At 45.9% G+C, this 20,668-nt stretch overlaps 1 protein-coding gene across 2 annotated transcripts in view; it reads right to left on the minus strand.

Annotated features, from left to right (window-relative positions):
• Positions 1 to 20,668, minus strand: part of LOC111976998 (ephrin type-B receptor 2-like) — a 58,197-nt gene that overhangs the window by 21,182 nt on the left and 16,347 nt on the right. For both annotated transcript variants that reach the window (XM_024006230.2, XM_024006229.2), the window contains exons 2-3: positions 10,306 to 10,370; positions 8,096 to 8,780 (exon numbers count right to left, since the gene is read on the minus strand). In XM_024006230.2, the coding sequence (XP_023861998.1) occupies positions 8,096 to 8,780; positions 10,306 to 10,370 (750 nt within the window). The remainder of the gene's footprint in view (positions 1 to 8,095; positions 8,781 to 10,305; positions 10,371 to 20,668) is intronic.

The raw sequence follows: 20,668 nt of genomic DNA on the forward strand, positions 1-20,668 counted from the left end.
AAAAGGTCAATTTTTAAACAGTGCCTGACTTTGGTCCAGTAGCAGGTAGAGAAAAGCCAGTGCCATGCAATGCCGCTAACATTCTGTGGGGACATTCTCGTAATAGGTCGAGAAGCTGTTTGTGTTTCCCGACCATATAGGCTATAAATAGGCCCACTTGCAAGCACACACAACACACAGTCTGCACTAATAGGCTCTGTCAGAGACGAAGAAGAGGCACTTGTATCAGAGAAGCTGATTTCAGGAGCGGCAGGGGTACTGAAAGCAATATCCCGATAGAGTGATAATGGTGGAGGTGACCTGTCTCCTCTACATAGCCAGCCCTGTGAATCTTGTGGGTAAGTTAAAACATACAGATGCAGTCAAATAGTCAAATATATTGGCAACCAAGAAATTTACAATGCAGTGCGATGGAGCAGAATGTTCTGTTTTGTCTTTTCAAAACCAGTTGAATGGCTATTTTAACCCTGTAGACTCCTGCAATTTACCACAGATAAATTACCAGTAAACGAGAATCCCTTGCCTCCAACCACATTCATTTGAAGTTAATTTAGTCCAGGCCATTTTGGTGAATGAAAAATCTAAAGTTCAGTTAAGATTTTCTTGTTGCTGTATAGTTGAAAATCAAACAAAATACGCATGAGCACCAAAAAAGAAATAAAAGAAAGTGAATTTTGAAGAAATAGTGAATTGTGCAAGGGTGCCAATATATTGGTCGCATCTGTATCAACTGTGTGTGTGAGAGAGGGGGAGGACAGAAAGAGAGAGAGAGAGTAAAAGAGAAAAAGAGGGATGTGTATAACTCAGTTTCTGAGGGAGTCTAATGCACCATGTTTGTAGGATTGGTGGTGAATTGAGACGACAGTCTTTGCCCCTCATGCATTTACAGATCTCCTGACCCGTTAGTAAACATTTGGGCTTGGGAGTCTGCCCTAACATAGTCCGACATTTTATTCTCAGAAAGACTTCCTTTTCAATGGCTTGCCTCAAATTACTATTTTACACCAAATAATCTGAGTGTGGCAGAGCATTCCATATGACCATCTGTCTGTTGGGTGGAGAAAGAGGGGTAAACACTACAGGGTGTTGCCATGTTGCATGTACAGAAGCAGTCATGCACATCTCTCACATAAAGCATAGTGTACTCTTTGCAAATAACCCTACAAATTTTTTAAATTTTTTATACAGAATTGTATTGTAATTTACAATGTAAGAGTTGTAAATGTGATGTTGAATGAGAGGAACCTAATTGAGCATTTGATTTACACTGCGGGCAGCAGGTGACTTCTCTCTCTATCATTATGCTCAATAACCATTGAATTCTCTGTAGAAGCAAAAACTCACAGGACAAGATCCACTGTTGCAGGAGATAACCCTGGCTTCCCCACAGGACAGTGTATGCCTACGGTGTATGTAGGGCTGGGCGATATGGCCAAAATGTCATATCACAGTATTTTTCAAATGTTTGACTGTATTTTACGGTATTTGCTGTGCTATTGCCTTTAGGATGTAGGACTGAGGAGCTGTGGTAATGCAATCTCTATTCATGTCTTTCCTCCAAACATATGGCATTTCTGGTCCGAACATTGCTTACGTAAACCTGGAAGTATCCAGTGATCTCCAAAAGTATTGGGACATTAACCATTTTTTTGTTGTTTTGTCTCTGTACTCCAGCACTTTGGATGAAATGATACAATGACTATGAGTTTAAAGTGCAGACTAGCAGCTTTAATTTGACTGTATTTTCATCCATATCGGGTGAATCGTTTAGAAATTACAGCACTTTTGTACACTGTCCCCAATTTTAGGGGACCAAACATATTGGGACAAATTCACTTATATGTGTATTAAAATAGTCAAAAGTTTAGTATTTGTTCCTATATGCTAGCACGCAAGGATTACACGCAAATGCATTTTGGATGCATTTGCTGTTTGTTTTGGTTGTGTTTCTGATTATTTTGTGCCCAATAGAAATGAATGAAAATCACCCTCAAATTAAAGATGACAGTCTGCACTTTAACCTCATAGTCATTGTATAATTTCAAATTCAAAGTGCTGGCGTACAGAGCCAAAACAAAAACAAAATGTTTCACTGTCCCAATACTTTTGGAGCTCACTGTAGGTTATTAATATATGAGTTGGCTATGGACTATATATAAAAGCTAAGTATGAGGTATAAAAGTAAGTATGATGGTGCCTGGTGATATGAAGTCTCTGTCTTCATTCAATTGTCATAARAGGCCTGCCATGTCAAATTACAATCACAAATGGACTCTGGAATAATTACTTTCTGAAGGACTAAACGAAATGTCACTGGGTATCCCTGGGTGTAACAATATGACTAAAGTGCAGTGATATCATTGGCTACCCCTGGCTATTTAAGTGCTCCTCCCCCCAAAGATACAAACCATCACACCGTGAAACATAGCAGAATGGGTCGTCGAGGGCTTCATTAGCAGTGCTTGATATTTCTAATCAAATGACCAGGGACACATGAAAATGAGCCCTCCCATGCTCATAATTAGTCAATTATGGCCGCCATTAAAGCAAGGAATTATAGGGGATTATTGTGGGGGGAAATGAGTGAGACATACTGCTGCCGCATGGCAGCTGAGGATGTTAGCCATCTCCATCCATCAGCTCCCCCCATTTAGAGTCTGTCAATGGCAGCAGGGAGGGTGCTGCCAAAAGTCTCTCTTCATTCTTACTCCCCACTCGTTCAGTGGAATCATATCCGCCGGTACAGAGGAAGAAAAAGAGGAGTAACAATTGTCTGTTGTCTAGATGTGTCTAACGGTGTGTGTGTGTGACAGTGGTGCCGTGGAGAATAAACACATAAACACCGGTTACGCACCTTTTTATTTTGCCTGAGTGTTAACCCACTTTTATTGAAAGTATAGGGAGTGTTACTTTACTCACCATGAACGGCAATCAGCGTTTACACACCTATTTTTTTTAACACTACATCGCTGGTGAGTGTGTGTGTGTGTGTGTGTGTGTGTGTGTGTGTGTGTGTGTGTGTGTGTGTGTGTGTGTGTGTGTGTGTGTGTGTGTGTGTGAGAGTGTGAGTAGGACGCTGACATTTTCCTTGTCTCTCCCTACACTAGGGGTAAGGGAAGAGACAGGGATAGTGCTTTCTTGGCATACAGTGAGATCTCTCTGAAAGTAAGGATGCAACCTGGACTCAGGTGTAGACGTAACATAGTAAATGTAAATCTGAGACACTCCAATAATAATAGTCATAATTTGCCGACCCATCCACCCTGACCAACCACCCGACTTTCGTTTTTTTCCTTAAGTAATCTTCCGGCGCCGAAAAGAGATGGCCGCCTCGCTTCGCGTTCCTTGGAAAATATGCAGTATTTTGTTTTTTTATGTGTTATTTCTTACATCGGTACCCCAGGTAATCTTAGGTTTCATTACATACAGTCGGGAGGAACTACTGAATATACGATTAACGTCAACTCATCATCGTTCCTACCAGGAATATGACTTTCCCGAAAACGGATCCAGGTGTTTTGCCTTCCACCCAATACAATGGATCTGATCCCAGCCGGCGACCCTGTCGACGCCGAAAAAGGGGAAAACGAGGCGGTCTCGTGGTCAGGCTTCGGAGACGGGCACATCGCGCTCCACTCCCTAGCATACTACTCGCCAATGTCCAGTCTCTTGACAATAAGGTTGACGAAATCCGAGCCGGGTAGCATTCCAGAGAGACATCAGGGATTGCAACGTGCTGCTTCACGGAAACATGGCTAACTCAAGAGACGCTAACGGAGTCGGTGCAGCCAGCTGGTTTCTTTATGCATCGCGCCGACAGAACAAACATCTTTCCGGTAAGAAGAGGGGCGGGGGGTATGCCTTATGATTAACGAGACGTGGTGTGATCATCATAATAACACACACAGGATAACTCAAGTTCATTCTGTCTCACTTTCTGATCTAGAACTCCTCACAATCAATGTCGACCGCATTATCTACCAAGGGAATTCTCTTCAATCATAATCACAGCCGTATATATTCCCCCAAGCAGACACATCGATGGCCCTGAACGAACTTTATCTGACTCTTTGTAAACTGGAAACCACACACCCTAGGCTGCATTCATCGTAGCTGGGATTTTAACAAGGCTAATCTAAAAAAAAAACTCCCTAAATTCTATCAGCATATCGATTGTGCTACCAGGGCTGGAAAAACCCTAGATCATTGTTATTCCTAATTTCCGCGACGCATATAAGGCCCTCCCCCGCCCCCTTTCGGAAAAGCTGACCACGACTCCATTTTTGTTGATTCCAGCCTACAAACAGAAAACTCAAACAACAAGCTCCGCGGCTCAGGTCTGTTCAACGCTGGTCCGACCAATCTGAATCCACGCTTCAAGACTGCTTCGATCACGCGGATTGGAATATGTTCCGCATTGCGTCCAACAACAATATTGACGAATATGCTGATTCGGTGAGCGAGTTCATTAGGAAGTGCATTGACGATGTCGTACCCACAGCAACGATTAAAAATTCCCAAACCAAAACGTGGATTGACGGCAGCATTCGCGTGAAACTGAAAGCGCGAACCACTGCTTTTAACCAGGGCAAGGTGACCGGAAGCATGACCGAATACAAACAGTGTAGCTATTCTCTCCGCAAGGCAATCAAACAGGCTAAGTCCCAGTACAGAGACAAAAATCGAGTCGCAATTCAACAGCTCAGACACAAGAGGTATGTGGCAGGGTCTACAGTCAATCACGGATTAACAAAAGAAAACCAGCCCCGTCGCGGACCAGGATGTCTTGCTCCAAGACAGGCTAAACAACTTTTTTGCCCGCTTTGAGGAACAACAGTGCCACTGACACGGCCCCCTTACCAAAACCTGCGGGCTCTTCCTTCACTGCAGCCGAGGTGAGTAAAACATTTAACGTGTTAACCCTCGCAAGGCTGCAGGCCCAGACGGCATTCCCAGCCGCGTCCTCAGAGCATGCGCAGACCAGCTGGCTGGTGTGTTTACGGACATATTCAATCAATCCTTATCCCAGTCTGCTGTTCCACATCTTCAAGAGGGCCACCATTGTCTGTTCCCAGAAAGCTAAGGTAACTGAGCTAAACGACTACCGCCTCTCGCCCGTAGCACTCACTTCCGTCATCATGAAGTGCTTGAGAGACTAGTCAAGGACCATATCACCTCCACCCTACCGGACACCCTAAGACCCACTCCATTTGCTTACCGACCCAATAGGTCCACAGACGACGCAATCGCAACCACACTGCACACTGCCCTAACCATCTGGACAGAGGAATATCCATGTGAGATGCTGTCATCGATTACAGCTCAGCATTTAAACACCATAGTACCCTCCAAACTCGTCATCAAGCTCGAGACCCTGGGTCTCGACCCCGCCCTGTGCAACTGGTCCGTGGACTTCCTGACGGGCCGCCCCCAGGTGGTGAGGGTAGGTAACAACATCTCCACCCCGCTGATCCTCAACACTGGGCCCCCACAAGGGTGCGGTTCTGAGCCCTCTCCTGTACTCCTTCTCGTGTTCACCACGACTTGCGTGGCCATGCACGCCTCCACTCAATCATCAAGTTTGCGGATGACACTACAGTGGTAGGCTTGATTACCAACAACGACGAGACGGCCTACAGGGAGGAGGTGAGGGCCCTCGGAGTGTGTTGTCAGGAAAATAACCCTCACACTCAACGTCAACAAACAAAGGAGATGATTGTGGACTTCAGGAAACAGCAGAGGGAGCACCCCCCTATCCACATCGACCGGGTCAGTAGTGAGAGAAGGTGAAAGTTTTAAGTTCCTCGGTGTACACATCACGGCAAACTGAATTGGTCCACCCACACAGACAGCGTTGTGAAGAAGGCGCAGCAGCGCTCTTTCAACCTCAGGAGGCTGAAGAAATTCGGCTTGTCACCAAAGCATTACAAACTTCTACAGATGCACAATCGAGAGCATCCTGTCGGGCTGTATCACCGCCTGGTACGGCAACTGCTCCGCCCACAACCGTAAGGCTCTCCAAGAGGGTAGTGAGGTCTGCAGAACGCTCACCGGGGGCAAACTACCTGCCCTCCAGGACACCACACCACCCGATGTCACAGGAAGGCCATAAAGATCATCAAGGACAACAACCACCCAAGCCACTGCCTGTTCACCCGCGCTATCATCCAGAAGGCGAGGTCAGTACAGGTGCATCAAAGCAGGGACCGGAGAGACTGAAAAACAGCCTATCTCAAGGCCATCAGACTGTTAAACACCACCACTAACAATTTAGCGGCCGCTGCCAACATACTGACTCAATCCAGCCACTTTAAAAATGGGAATTGATGGAAATTATGTAAAATGTACCACTAGCCACTTTAAACAATGCCACTTAATTATAATGTTTAAATCACCCTACATTACCCATCTCATATGTATATACTCGTACTCTATATCATCATTACTGCATTTGCCATCTTTATGTAATAATGTACCACTAGCCACTTTAAACTATGCCACTTTATGTTTACATACCCTACAGTACTCATCTTCATCACTGGTAGTAATAGCCGTACTTATACCATCTACTGCATCTTGCCATGCCGTTCTGTACCACCACTCATTCATATATCTTTATGTACATATTCTTTATCCCTTTACACTTGTGTGTGTGTATAAGGTAGTAGTTGTGGAATTGTTAGGTTAGATTACTTGTTGGTTATTACTGCATTGTCGGAACTAGAAGCACAAGCATTTCGCTACACTCGCATTAACATCTGCTAACCATGTGTATGTGACTAATAAAATTTGATTTGATTTATGTAATCTTATATGAGCATTTGTGATTTCAGACTTTTTTTGTTATGATACTTATTATATACATATTATACTGAACAAAAATATAAACACAACACGTAAAGTGTTGGTCACATGTTTCATGAGCTGAACTGAAATATCGTATACATTTTTGATACGCACAAAAAGCTGATTTCTCGCCAATTTTTGTGCACAAATTTGTTTACATACAAATTTGTTTACATTCCTGTTAGTGAGCCTTTCTCATTTGCCAAGATAATCCATCCACCTGACAGGTGTGGCATTTGAAGAAGCTGATTAAACAGCATGATCATTCCACAGGTGCACCTTGTGCTGGGGACAATAAAAGGCCACTAAAATGTGTAGTTGTGTAACACAACACAATGCCACAGATGTCTCAAATGTTGAGGGAGCATGCAATTGGCATGCTGACTGCAGGAATGTTCACCAGAGCTTTTGCCAGAGAATTGAATGTTCATTTTCTACCATAAGCTAACTCCAACATCGTTTTCGAGAATTTGGCAGTACGTCCAACCGGTCTCACAACCGCAGACCAAATATAACCACTCCAGCCCTCCACATCCGGCTTCTTCACCTGCGGCATCGTCTGAGACCAGCCACCCAGACAGCTGATGAAAATGAGGAGTATTTCTGTCTGTAATAAAGCCCTTTTGTGGGGAAAAACTCATTCTGATTGGCTGGCCCTGGCTCCCACTGTGGGAGTGGCCTATGCCCTCCCAGGCTCACCCATGGCTGCGCCCCTGCCCAGTCATGTGAAATTCATAGATTCAGCCTAAATAATTTATTTCAAAGGACTGATTTCCTTATATGAACTGTAACTCAGTAACGTTTTTTTAATTATTGCATGTTGCGTTTATATTTTTGTTCAGTATAATTTGAGTGTGCAGGATTTACATTTACTATGTCACGTCAGTCTATGAGACCAGGCTGGCTGGGACACAGGTCTACGGTTTAGACACCTCTAATTACCATCAACACTCTACCCTTTACAGTACGTTCTTGATCCAYCTTTCCGGGTATTAATTTCATTCCCCTAGTGATACTTCTGTAGTTAGTAAACCAAAGTCCTTATGTCCATGACACTTTATGTCTCTATCCTCTGGTTTATCACTCGTCTCACTAGTAAAGATAATGATTATTTCTATATGGGAGGAACTTGGAAAACATAAAAGTGAGACCACAACAATATTTCTTTCCTTCTCATTCTGCAACATTAGTAGACCCTAAGGCCAAAAGCCCACAGTAGCAGTAAACACATTATGTCAGCAGCTCTCACCTCGACACACGGTGCCGTTCTCCACCACCTCGTGCCCAGCCTTGCACATGCAGCGCCCGATGGGCACCATCCACTCCCCGTCCCCATTACAGTAGAGCTTGATGGGCACGTCCACCTCCTCCCCGTTGGGCACACACACGCCCCGCGCTGCCACCAGGGAGGTGCTCTCCGCCCCTGACAGGGTCTCGGGGAACACGGCGCCGTTCAGGACCACGCGGGGGCACTTCCTGTAGAAGATGCGCACGGCGATGAGCGACATGCAGCCACCATAGTCCTGGAAGGCCAGATAGAAGCCTTGGCGTGACACAGGGCCGAAGCTTCGTACCTCCGTGTTGATTTTCATCACCCGGACGCCCAGATCCACCTGGGAGAAGCTCTCGTCGGCTGCGATGGTGTCGACCTTGATCCAGGGGTTTTCCATCCAGGCCGGGGACACCTTATTGGCCGTGTCTGAGTCCGTCTCATAGTAGTAAAGGTTAAAGGTCTCCTTACAGGAGCCGGGGACGCTGGGGATGGAGCTGCAATCCCGCACCGAGAACTTCATCTCCACGTGGATGCGCTGGGCCCCTCGCCGGCTGATGTACTTGGTGCGTACCCAGTTGTTCTGGTTGTTGTCAAAGACATTGCACACCTGGTAAGTGCGGATGGTGTTCATGTTCTCGTCGTATCCACTCACCTCCTCCCACTGCCAGGGACAGACAGAGCAAGAGGTCAGTTTAACATCCATGACCAGTGAAAACAAGTCATCAGTCAACATATTAATTTAACAGGACATTTGATTACTGGTCATTTTATTACTGGTCATTGTATTACTGTTCAAGGGAATAAAACCCCCAAAACCCATATTATGGTTATTGTCACAATAAATGTGGTAACAATATGATATGACCATATGATATGAAATATAATTGAAATACATAAATCATCCAATTGGACACTTTCGGACAAGTTTCTAAGTTACAAAATCCAATTGAATAAACTGTCAGATAACATTGTTATCAGACAAGATTGCTATATTTCTGCATTTTATTTTAGACCTTTGTCTATGTAACTTTTTCTGCATGTGAAAAATGAATAAATTAGAAGGGCAAATGAGCCAGACTTCCCACCTCTTCAAAATTACTAACACAGTCCGTAGCAGTGGAGGCTGCTGAGGGGAGGACAGCTCTTAATGGCTGGAACGGAGCGAATGTTATGGCATCAAACCATGTGTTTGATGTATTTGATACCATTCAACCTGTTCCGCTCCAGCCATTAGCACGAGCTCTCCTCCCCAATTAAGGTGCCACCAACCTCCTGTGGACCGTAGATACCAAACATAAAATAGTACATTTTCATGTCAGACAATTGTCTTCCTGGGCTACATTGTTCGGAGGCTTGCACAAAGAGCTGACAGTCAGATTATTAAGCAATAATACTCCCTTGAAGTATCACTTGGTTTGCGGCTTGACCTGCTTTCACATTGTTTATCTTCCTTACATCACACACAAACTTGATAAATGATTAATTTCAGTATGACAAGAAAATCCTCCTTCAACATAATAAATAAAACAACTTTGCAATTCCTCAAACTCCCACCTTTCCATTTTACAGAAAAGGCATCCGTAGGCAAATTTCCCCCGAATCACTTTGACTTAGAAGTTTATTTTGATTAACTCTAACCCCTACACCAGGGGGAGGTTGGCATTTATTGTCATGAATCTTGCCTGGAGGCAGCTCTACATAGTGGTCACTAGCTGGCACAGCCACAAAGTCATAAAATTGGATTATAAACCTAACTCTAACCTTAACCACACTGCTGACCCTAATGCCAAACCCAAACCTTAAATTAAAACCAAAATTCTTTTGTTTTCATGCATTTTTACGATATAGCCAATTTTGATTTTGGAGCTGGCCCATCTAGAGGAAATCACTCAGTTCTGCCTCCAGGGCAAGACTCATGACAATAAATGTCAACCTGCATTTCACACAAGCTGTTTGGTGGTCTTTTCCTGCCTAAGACCTGATATACAGTATTACTGCCCCTAATTGTATTCTCAACAACAGTGCCGTATGAACATGGTGGTAAACAAAAAGAGGTAAGTATTAATTCATGATATACTGTTGTTGTTGTTCTACATTGGCCTTCTCATGTTGCTGCTACTGGAGACGATCCAAAAATGGATCTGCAAAATTACTAAAAGTTTAAGTTAGTAAAATGTTCTACTCACCCCCAATGCTGGGTAGATAGTCCATCCCAGCTCTGCTGTTGCCGTCGTAGAGTCCATTAGTATTTCTACAGAGAAATCAAGAGGTACAAGTTCATGTACTATTAAAAAGCACAACTGCAAAACATGGCGCCCCATACAGCAAGACACATGTTATTGTCATTGTGAAATACTGTGAGGAGAAAATAGTCTGTTTCTCTAGCTCTTCGCTTGATCTCTGGATTCTTTACCTGTAAATATCTGGAGTCTTTACCTGTAAATCTCTGGAGTCTTTACCTGTATATCTCTGGAGTCCTTACCTGTATATCTCTGGAGTCTTTACCTGTATATCTCTGGAGTCTTTACCTGTATATCTCTGGAGTCTTTACCTGTATATCTCTGGAGTCTTTACATGTACTCTACCGTTCAAAAGTTTGGGGTCATTTTGACATTTCCTTGTTTTTGAAAGAAAAGCTAATTTTTTGGCCATTAAAATAACATCAAATTGATCAGAAATACAGTGTAGACATTGTTAACGTTGTAAATGACTATTGTAGCTGGAAACGGCAGATTTGTATTTTTATGGAATATCTACATAGGCGTACAGAGGCCAATTATCAGCAACCATCACTCCTGTGTTCCAATGGCACGTTGTGTTAGCTAATCCAAGTTTATAATTTTAAAAGGCTAATTGATCATCAGAAAACCCTTTTGTAATTATGTGAGCACAGCTAAAAACTGTTGTTCTGATTAAAGAAGCAATAAAACTGGCCTTCTTTAGACCAGTTGAGTATCTGGAGCATCAGCATTTGTGRGTTAGATTACAGGCTCAAAAGGGCCAGAAACAAATAACTTTCTTCTGAAACTCGTCAGTCTATTCTTGTTCTGAGAAATGAAGGCTATTCCATATGAGAAATTGCCAAGGAACTGAAGATCTCGTACAACGCTGTGTACTACTCCCTTMTGTAGAACAGAGCAAACTGGCCCTAACCAGAATAGAAAGAGGAGTGGGAGGCCCCGGTGCACAATTGAGCAAGAGGACAAGTACATTAGAGTGTCTAATTTGAAAAACAGACGCCTCACAAGTCCTCAACTGGCAGCTTCATTAAATAGTACCCGCAAAACACCAGTCTCAACGTCAACAGTGAAGAGGCGACTCCGGGATGCTGGCCCCCTTCTAGGCAAGAGTTCCTCTGTCTAAGTGTCTGTGTTATTTGCCTATCTTCATCTTTTATTTTTATGGCCAGTCTGCAGATATGGCTTTTTCTTTGCAACTCTGCCTAGAAGGCCAGCATCCCGGAGTCGCCTCTTCACTGTTGACGTTGAGACTGGTGTTTTGCGGGTACTATTTAATGAAGCTGCCAGTTGAGGCCTTGTGAGGCATCTGTTTCTCAAACTAGACACTCTCATGTACTTGTCCTCTCACCCAATTTCTCAGTTTGGCTGGGCAGGCCAGCTCTAGGAAGAGTCTTGGTGGTTCCAAACTTCTTCCATTTAAGAATGATGGAGGTCACTGTGTTCTTGGGGAACTTCAATGCTGCAGAAATGTTTTGGTACCCTTCGTCAGATCTGTGCCTTGACRCAATCCTGTCTCGGAGCTCTACAGACAATTCCTTTGACCTCATTGCCTGGTTTTTGCTCTGACATGCACTGTCAACTGTGGGACATTATATAGACAGGTGTGAGCTTTTCCAAATCATGTCTAATTAATAGAATTTACCACAGGTGTACTCCAATCAAGTTGTAGAAACATCTCAAGGATGATCAATGGAAACAGGATGCATCTGAGCTTAATTTCCAGTCTCATAGCATTATTTCGAGTGTCATCTCATGTATTATCTTTAATACATTTGCAAAAAATTCTAAAAACCTGTTTTTGCTATATAGCCTATTGTTTTATTGGTTTTTACTTTCCTAAAGCAATAATTGTCCACCTCATGGGTCACCAGCCAGAGATATGAGCACCAAATGCCCCTGGGCATTGCATGCATATAAATCTATAGGGCTAGGCATCCACTGTATGATATAATTTAAAAAATATATAAATATAACTTAAGTCCTAGTCCTAGAGCAACCAGAGAAAGATTAAAGATATGCCGGCTCCGTGTTTACGAACCGACATGCATTTCTTTATCGGCTACCTCTGCTATACAGATATAGGCATTGTGGCAGACCAGGGGGTTTGGTCAAGACGTTTACACAGATTAGACATGGACAGAATTGTATTAGCTCGGTTTCAAGGGTGTTTATTTAAATAACAAACAAAGAGAAAAGAATAGGTCTCCTCCAGGAGACCTCTTCCGGGATACTGTCTTCTGGGCTCCGGGGTCTTGCTGTATCCCGTGGGGAACAAAACCGAGCTCCCTCCGTTATCTCTGGTTCTCTCTTCCCCCAGTCCCAACTCCCGTGTGCTGCCCTTCTTGCAGCTTTATGGGACTCGTCCAGCTAGTGAGCAATCAGCTCCTTGATTACTTTCAGCTTATGTACATKATGGGGTGCTCCTCCCCRTTGTGTACCTGGGACAGGACGGACCCTAGTCCCGTGTCACATGCGTCCGTCTGGACCAACATTGGTACCTAGAAATTGGGCGTTACGAGAATCGGATGGGAGCACAGCAGATCCTTTAGGCGCCTGAATGCCGCTTCGGTCTCGCCCGTCCATTTCACTGTTTACGGGAGGCGGACCCTGGTTAGATCGGTAAGGGGGGAAGCTATAGCCGCAAAGTTGGGGATAAACCAGCTGTAGTATCCTGCCATTCCCAGGAAGGACTTGACGTGTGTCTTGGTATGTGGAACGGGCCAGTCACGTACCGCATGGGCCTTCCTCTCCTTGTGCTTGACGTTCCTCCTGTCCGATCAAATACCCCAGGTACTCCACCTCCTCGAACACTAGTTTGCATTTCTTGGGGTTCGCTGTCAATCCGGCTTGCCTGAGCACATCCAGCACCGCCTGGAGGTGTGTCAGGTGCTCTTCCCAACCGTGGCTGTAGATATCATCCAAATAGGCCGCTGCGTACTGTTGCTGGGGTCGGGGTACTCGGTCCATCAAGCGCTGGAACGTGGGCGGGGGTCCGTGGAGACCGAATGGGAGCACCCGGTACTGATATAAGCCCTCCGGTATCGAAAACGCCGTCTTGTCCCGGGAGGAGGCTGCCAACGGTACCTGCCAATATCCTTTGGTCAGTTCGAGGGTGCTGATGTACTGGGCTTTTCCTAATCGGTCGATGAGCTAGTCCACCCTCGGCATGGGGTAGGCATCGAACAAGCTGATGTTGTTCACACCCCGGAAGTCATTACAGAACCACAGGCTACCGTCCAACACGATGGAGCTGCACCATGTGCTGTGGGACTCTTCGATGAACCCCATCCTCAGCATAGCCTCCACTTCCTGCTTCACTGCCTTCCTTYGGGCCTCGGGGATCCAACATGGCCTCTTTCGTACCGTTTCCCCCGAGCTGGGTGCGGACGTGGTGTTCAATGACCGCCGTATTCCGATCGACGAGCTCTGGGCCGGGTTGAGACGAGCTTCTGGGCCGGGTTGAGATCCTTATTGCTTGTGACCACCACTGGTACCGTTGGCATCCTGGGTCCTGACCATAACACGGCCAAGGCTGTCCTCTCGTGTCACCTCTTCAATAGGTTAACGTGGTAAATCTGTTGGGGTTTCCGCCTCCCCGGCTGCTGTACGCGGTAATTGACGGGTTCCAGCTTCTCTATCACCTCGTACGGCCCGTGCCATGTTGCCAGGAACATACTTTCTGCYGTGGGGATTAAGACCAGCACCTTGTCTCCCACCTGGAATTATTGGCTCTGGGTGTCCCGATTGTAGACCTGGGCTTGGGCGCATTGGGCCTTCTCCATATGTTCCCTTACCACTGGCCATATGGCTGTCATCTGCTCCCTCGTCATCTCCACGTGTTCTACCACACTGCGTCAGGGGGTCGGTTGGGCTTCCCATACCTCCTTGGCGAGGTCCAGTAGGCCACGTGGCCTCCTCCCATAGAGGAGTTTAAAAGAGGAAAACCCGGTGGATGACTGGGGCACTTCTCGGACCGAGAACATTCGGTAGGGTAGTAGCTGGTCCTAGTTTTTCTCGTCCTGCTCGATGACCTTCTGCAGCATTTGATTAAGCGTTTTATTGAACCGCTCGACGAGCCCATCCGTCTGCGGGTGAAAGATGGCGGTCCGGATCTGCTTGATCTGCAGGAGAGCAGACAAATCTTTCATTGGGTGGGACATGAACTCGGTACCTTGGTCAGTCAGGATCTCGTTCGGGATGCCTACCCAGCTAAAGAGGTGGAACAGCTCCTGGGCGATTCCCTTGGAGACCGCCGCCCGTAGGGGAATGGCCTCGGGATACCGGGTGGCATAATCTACTATTACCAAGATGTACCGGTGTCCTCGTGCCGTTTTTACCAGGAGTTCCACTATGTCCATGGTGATGCGTTCAAAGGGCACCCCGATGATTGGTAGGGGGACCAGCGGGTTTCGGAAGTGGGCTTTTGGGGCAGTGATTTGACACTCCGGGCAGCTGCGACAATAGTCTTCCACGGCCATCCTCATCCAGGACCAGTGGAACCGGGCGGCGATCCGTTACCGAGTCTTCTCCATTCCCAGGTGCGCCCCCAACAGATGGGTGTGGGCCAGCTGAAGAACGGTTCCCACGTACTGTCGGGGCAGCAACAGTACCTCTTGAAGTTCCCCTTGTTGGCGCGACACCTGATACAAAAGGTTATTCTTGATTTGGAAATGGGGGTATTGCCAGTCACTCACCCCCGGAAGTAGCTGGCCATCCACCGCTATCACTTGGACTGCGGCGGATTTCAAGTTTGGATCCTCCCACTTGGCAGTCCCGAACTGTCTGCTCAGTTGGCCTATGACGGGTGTCTTGGCTGGTCCCTCGAAATCGATGAGGGGGAGGATGGGCTCCTCCTCCAGTTGTTCACCAGGGGGGGGGGGGTCTGGCGCCCCCTCAGACTCTGAACCTGTACATACGGGTTTGTCAACCGCTTGTTTCCGGGCCGTGCAGGCGACGGGTCGTCCTCGCTCTCGTCTACCGCCGGCTCGTACCTTTTTCCTCAGCTCATGCCTCCACAGGGGACAATCTCGTCCCACGAGGAGGGGTATCGGCAACTCCAGTTCGGCACCCACCATCATCTGGCAGCTCCCTTGTGGCGTCACGATGTTGGCCTGTACGGTCAGATACCGCTTGGTGTCACCGTGGACACAGGAAATGGACATCTCCCTGCCACGTTCGGTCACCTGGGCCAGCAGGCTCATGGCTACGAGCGTAACTACACTCCCGGAGTCTAATAGAGCTTCACTCCTCCTTGTAGCTTCCTGATTTCCTCAACAAGGTGGACATTTTGTAGGCGCTGTTCCTCCAGCGTTTGTTCCTGAACTGCCTGTTGTGCTTGTTGGGCCCGGACGAACTGAACTATCAACTCGTATGTGCTGATGCTGCGTAAACGACAACCCTGAACTGACCACATTATCAGCCCGCATTCTCCACCACTTGTGGCAGACCAGGGGGTTTAGTCAAGCCGTTTACACAGATCAGACGCGGACAGAATTGTATAGCTCGGTTTCAAGGGTGTATATTTAAATAACAAACAAAGAGAAAATAATAGGCTCTGGGATACCGTCTTCTGGGCTCCGGGGTTTTGTAAGTTGCTTTTCACTATACTCTTTCTCCTCTAGCTTTTGCTTTACTTCAATAAAAATGGCCTCCATCTACGCAATCAACAGTAGCCCAGGCCAAGGCTCCTTTCACTCGCACTCGCTCTCTTCAGCAGCAGGCACATGTGACGTGAGCAGCCAGAACCAGTTTCAGCTGGACAAAAAGCTATATGTTTTATTGTGTTGCAATTGGCTGACACAGATAACAAGCTCACGCAGTTTTCATTGACTCACACACATTAAATTAACAGAGGACGGGTCCAATCGGGTCCAGTCAGTACATTTATTTTAATTGCACATACCCGAAACTCATGGCAATTATATCAAACCCGACTCAGATCCGAGACAAAAGTTGTCACGCCCTGACCATAGAGAGCCTTTTTATTCTCTATTTTGGTTAGGTCGGGGTGTGACTAGGGTGGGTAATCTAGGTTGTTTTATTTCTATGTTGGCCTGGTATGGTTCCCAATCAGAGGCAGCTGTTTAGCATTGTCTCTGATTGGGGATCATATTTAGGCAGCCATTTCCCCACTGGTTTTTGTGGGATCTTGTTTATGTGTAGTTGCCTGTGAGCACTCCATAGCTTCACGAGTAGTTTATTCTTTATTGTTTTTTGTGCGGTTCACTTCAAATTAAATATGTCGAACCGATTTCACGCTGCGCTTTGGTCCGAGTGTTATTACAACGATTGTGACAAAAGTCTAAATTTAGGAACCGGACCCGCTTGAGTCCCAGGTCAGATCTCAGAATTTTGTGCCTGTTGGACCTGTGAAGACCTCTATTGTGCAGTCGCGCTAAGGGGGACACAGGGACATTCTGCTGCAACTCAACCACACTTGCTACAGAAGGAAGGGTCATGGATGACTCTGCCCGGTGACATCTGCTCTCTCTTGCTCTCTCTCTTGTCCTCATCCCCCCCCCCTCTCTCACTCTTCCTCACACACATACACACACAGCAACACCAAAACATACAAACAGCGCCACCAATCTATAACTATAACCAATCCATAATAATTGAACGTCAGTATCCAGACACACACACACACACACACACACACATAGTAAAGCTCATAATCTCTCATCTTACTACCCCCACCGGAGGGGGTTGTGGCAAGTAGGCCACAATTCGCCCAGTGTAGACTGACTTTGCTTGTGTAGACTGACACATTTTCAATTATTCACAGGGTCCTATCAGTGCAGTGCTGCTGAGTGAAGAGATATATTTAAGCCTTATATGGTGGAAGGGAATACAGGGAGGGGGACAGGCTACAATATACTTATACAGTGGTAGAACATGGGTTGTTCTCTGACTATGCAGACTGAGCACCATTCTCTCTCTAGCAAAATTTAACTATATGGAAACTGTACTTTGGGGGGAAAGGGTTAGTTGTTTATCAAGTGTTTATCCTCATGATAACACACTGCCTGGTACCCCCATATCTGCTGTTGAGGACAACAACTTATGGACACTGAAATACAGTCTGCCACCCTAGAGAATCGACACTCGAGTCGCCATGCTAGGGCCAGGATTTCGCACGGGCAACCAAACCCAACCAGGAAAATCTCCTGCTTTTAACCATTAAAAAACAAACATTTCCCCCCCCCCAGTCAGGTCACATGTTCAGGAGAAAAACAGCCCCAGATGATCTCTCTTTAGCACACCTCTGTCTGAAACTCTCGACTGATGGACAGAGGAGAGATGGGACAGACTGTACAGTACATTATGATATCCATTATTGGAGGAACCTCTGAGTCTGGTTTCTCTCCAGATTTATTTTGTCTTTGCCACTGTGCTGCTGCTTGGTCTTTGGGATCTAGGCTGGGTTATTGTTGATGTAACAATGATATATAAATAGACTTTGATTGATTGACAGATTGCTTTGTTACACCATTGGTTGCTGAAAGGGCAAAGACCATGGCTGACCCTGAGTTCTTAGAGATGGATCACAAAATCATGTAGTTACTCTATACTTCATCACGTCTAATGATCATTGATCTGAGATTCTTGTAACATCCTTCTAACAGTACATGTGAATCAATATGGACCTAGCTAACCACCTACTATACTATTTGATTATAGTGAAAACACAGAGGCAGAGTGAAAGTACAAACAGATAGGCAAACCTACTGGCTGCCAAACAGAGCCAGCTCAGAGTGCTCGGTCATGACATTGAACAACAAGACAGGTGCAAAAAAATCGATCACACAACCATGCAATCTCCATAGACGAACATTGGCAGTAGAATGGCCCRTACTGAAGAGCTCAATGACTTTCCAACAAGTCAGTTTCCAACAAGTCAGTTCGTCAAATTTCTGCCCTGCTAGAGCTGCCCGGTCAACTGTAAGTGCTSTTATTRTGAAGTGAAAACATCTAAGAGCAACAACGTCTCAGCCGCGAAGTGGTAGGCCACACAAGCTCACAGAACGGGACTGCCGAGTGCTGAAGCGTGTAGCGTGTAAAATTGCCTGTCCTCGGTTGCAACACTCACAACMGAGTTCCAAACGACCTCTGAAAGCAACGTCAGTACAAGAACTGTTCGTCGAGAGCTTCATGAAATGGGTTTCCATGGCCGAGCAGCCGCACACAAGCCTAAGATCACCATGCACAATGACAAGTGTCGGCTGGAGTGATGTAAAGCTTGCCGCCATTGGACTCTGGAGCAGTGGAAACGCGTTCTCTGAAGTGATGAATCACACTTCACCATCTGGCAATCCGACGGACGAATCTGGGTTTGGCGGATGCCAGGAGAACGCTACCTGCCCGAATGGATAGTGCCAACTGTAACGTTTGGTGGAGGAGGAATAATGGGCTTGGGCTGTTTTTCATTGTTCATGCACCTTTGTTCCAGTGAAGGCAAATCTTAACGATACAGCATACAATGACATTCTAGATGATTCTGTGCTTCCAACTTCATGGCAACAGTTTGGGGAAGGCCCTTTCCTGTTCCAGCATGACAATGCCCCCAAGCACAAAGCGAGGTGTATACAGAAATGGTTTGTCGAGATCGGCGTGGAAGAACTTGACTGGCCTGCACAGAGCGCTGACCTCAACCCCATCGAACACCTTTGAGATTAATTGGAATTGCCGACCACGAGCCCGACCTCACTAATGCTCTTGTGGCTGAATGGAAGCAAGTCCCCTCTGGGAAGGCTTTCCAACATCTAGTGGAAAGCCTTCCCAGAAGAGTGGAGGCTGTTATAACAGCAAAGGAGGAACCAACTCCATATTAACGCCCATGATTTTGGAATGAGATGTTCGACGAGCAGGTGTCAACATCCTTTTGGACATGTAGTGTATTTTTTATAACCAGAAATAACCAGAAAGTCTTTGTAACCAGCATTAGCACAACAAATTCCACATTAGAATGTTATGTCAGCAATATATGCCACCAAACATTAAACTAGACCAATATGAACCAGGATCTAGTGTCCATTACTATATCTGTGTCAATTACATTACCACAAATAACCACAATGGTCAACGATTCCAGTTTCATGTAATCCACCTGTGGTAGAGAGGCAGTGGAGTAACAACAAAAGATTTAAAACTTCCCATAATCAACTGATCAGAGAGGCTAAAGGACCTCAAATAAAATGTAATTGTATTTGTCACATGCTTCGTAAACAACAGGTGTAGATCAACAGTGAAAGGCTTACTGTACTTAGAGAAATAATAGACAAATAATAAAATGAAGAATAAATACACAATGAGTAACGATAACTTGGCTATATACACGGGGTACCAGTACCGTGTTGATGTGCAGGGGTACGAGGTAATTGAGGTAGATACTGTATGTACATATACATGTAGGTAGGGATAAAGTGACTAGGCAACAGGACAGATAATAAACAGTTGTAGCAGCGTATGTGATGAGTCAAAATAGATAGTCCCGCAGGAGGCCTTTTGCCTTCTGGTAGGCCGTCATTGTAAATAAGAATTTGTTCTTAACTTACTTGCCTAGTTAAAAAAAGGTTAAATACAATAAAAAAAAGAAACAATTATATAATAAAAGGGTCAATGCAGATAGTCCATTTAAATAGTTATTTAAATAGGTAACCAATAGCTACCCGGACTATCTGATGGCCTGCTTGCCGTGTGGTAACAGAGACAACAGCCTATGACTTGGGTGGCTGGAGTAAATTTGTAGGGCCTTCCTCTGACACCACCTGGTATAGAGGTCCWGGATGGCAGGGAGCTCGGCCCCAGTGATGTACTGGGCCGTACACACTACCCTCTGTAGCGCCTTGTGGTCAGATGCCAAACAGTTGAAATACCAAGCAGTGATGCAGCCAGTCAAGATACTCTCAATGGTGAAGCTGTAGAACTTTTAGAGGTTCTGAGGGCCCATGCCAAATCTTTGCAGCCTCCTGAGGGGGAAGAGGGTTTGTTGTGCCTTCTTCACAACTGTGTTGGTGTGTGTGGACCATCATAATTCCTTAGTGATGTGGACTCCGAGTAATTTGAAGCTGTCGATCCGCTCCACTACATCCCCGTCAATGTGGATGAGGGCGTGCTCAACCCTCAGTTTCCTGTAGTCCATGATCAGCTCCTTTGTCTTGCTGATGTTGAGGGAGAGGTTGTTGTCCTGGCGTCTCTGACCTCTTCCCTATAGGCTGTCTCATCGTCGTCTGTGATCAGGCCAACCACTGTTGTGTCGTCAGAAAACATAATGATAGTGTTGGAGTTGTGCGCGACCACGCAGTCGTGG

Source organism: Salvelinus sp. IW2-2015, linkage group LG17, assembly GCF_002910315.2.
Source record: "Salvelinus sp. IW2-2015 linkage group LG17, ASM291031v2, whole genome shotgun sequence".
Lineage (NCBI taxonomy): Eukaryota > Metazoa > Chordata > Actinopteri > Salmoniformes > Salmonidae > Salvelinus > Salvelinus sp. IW2-2015.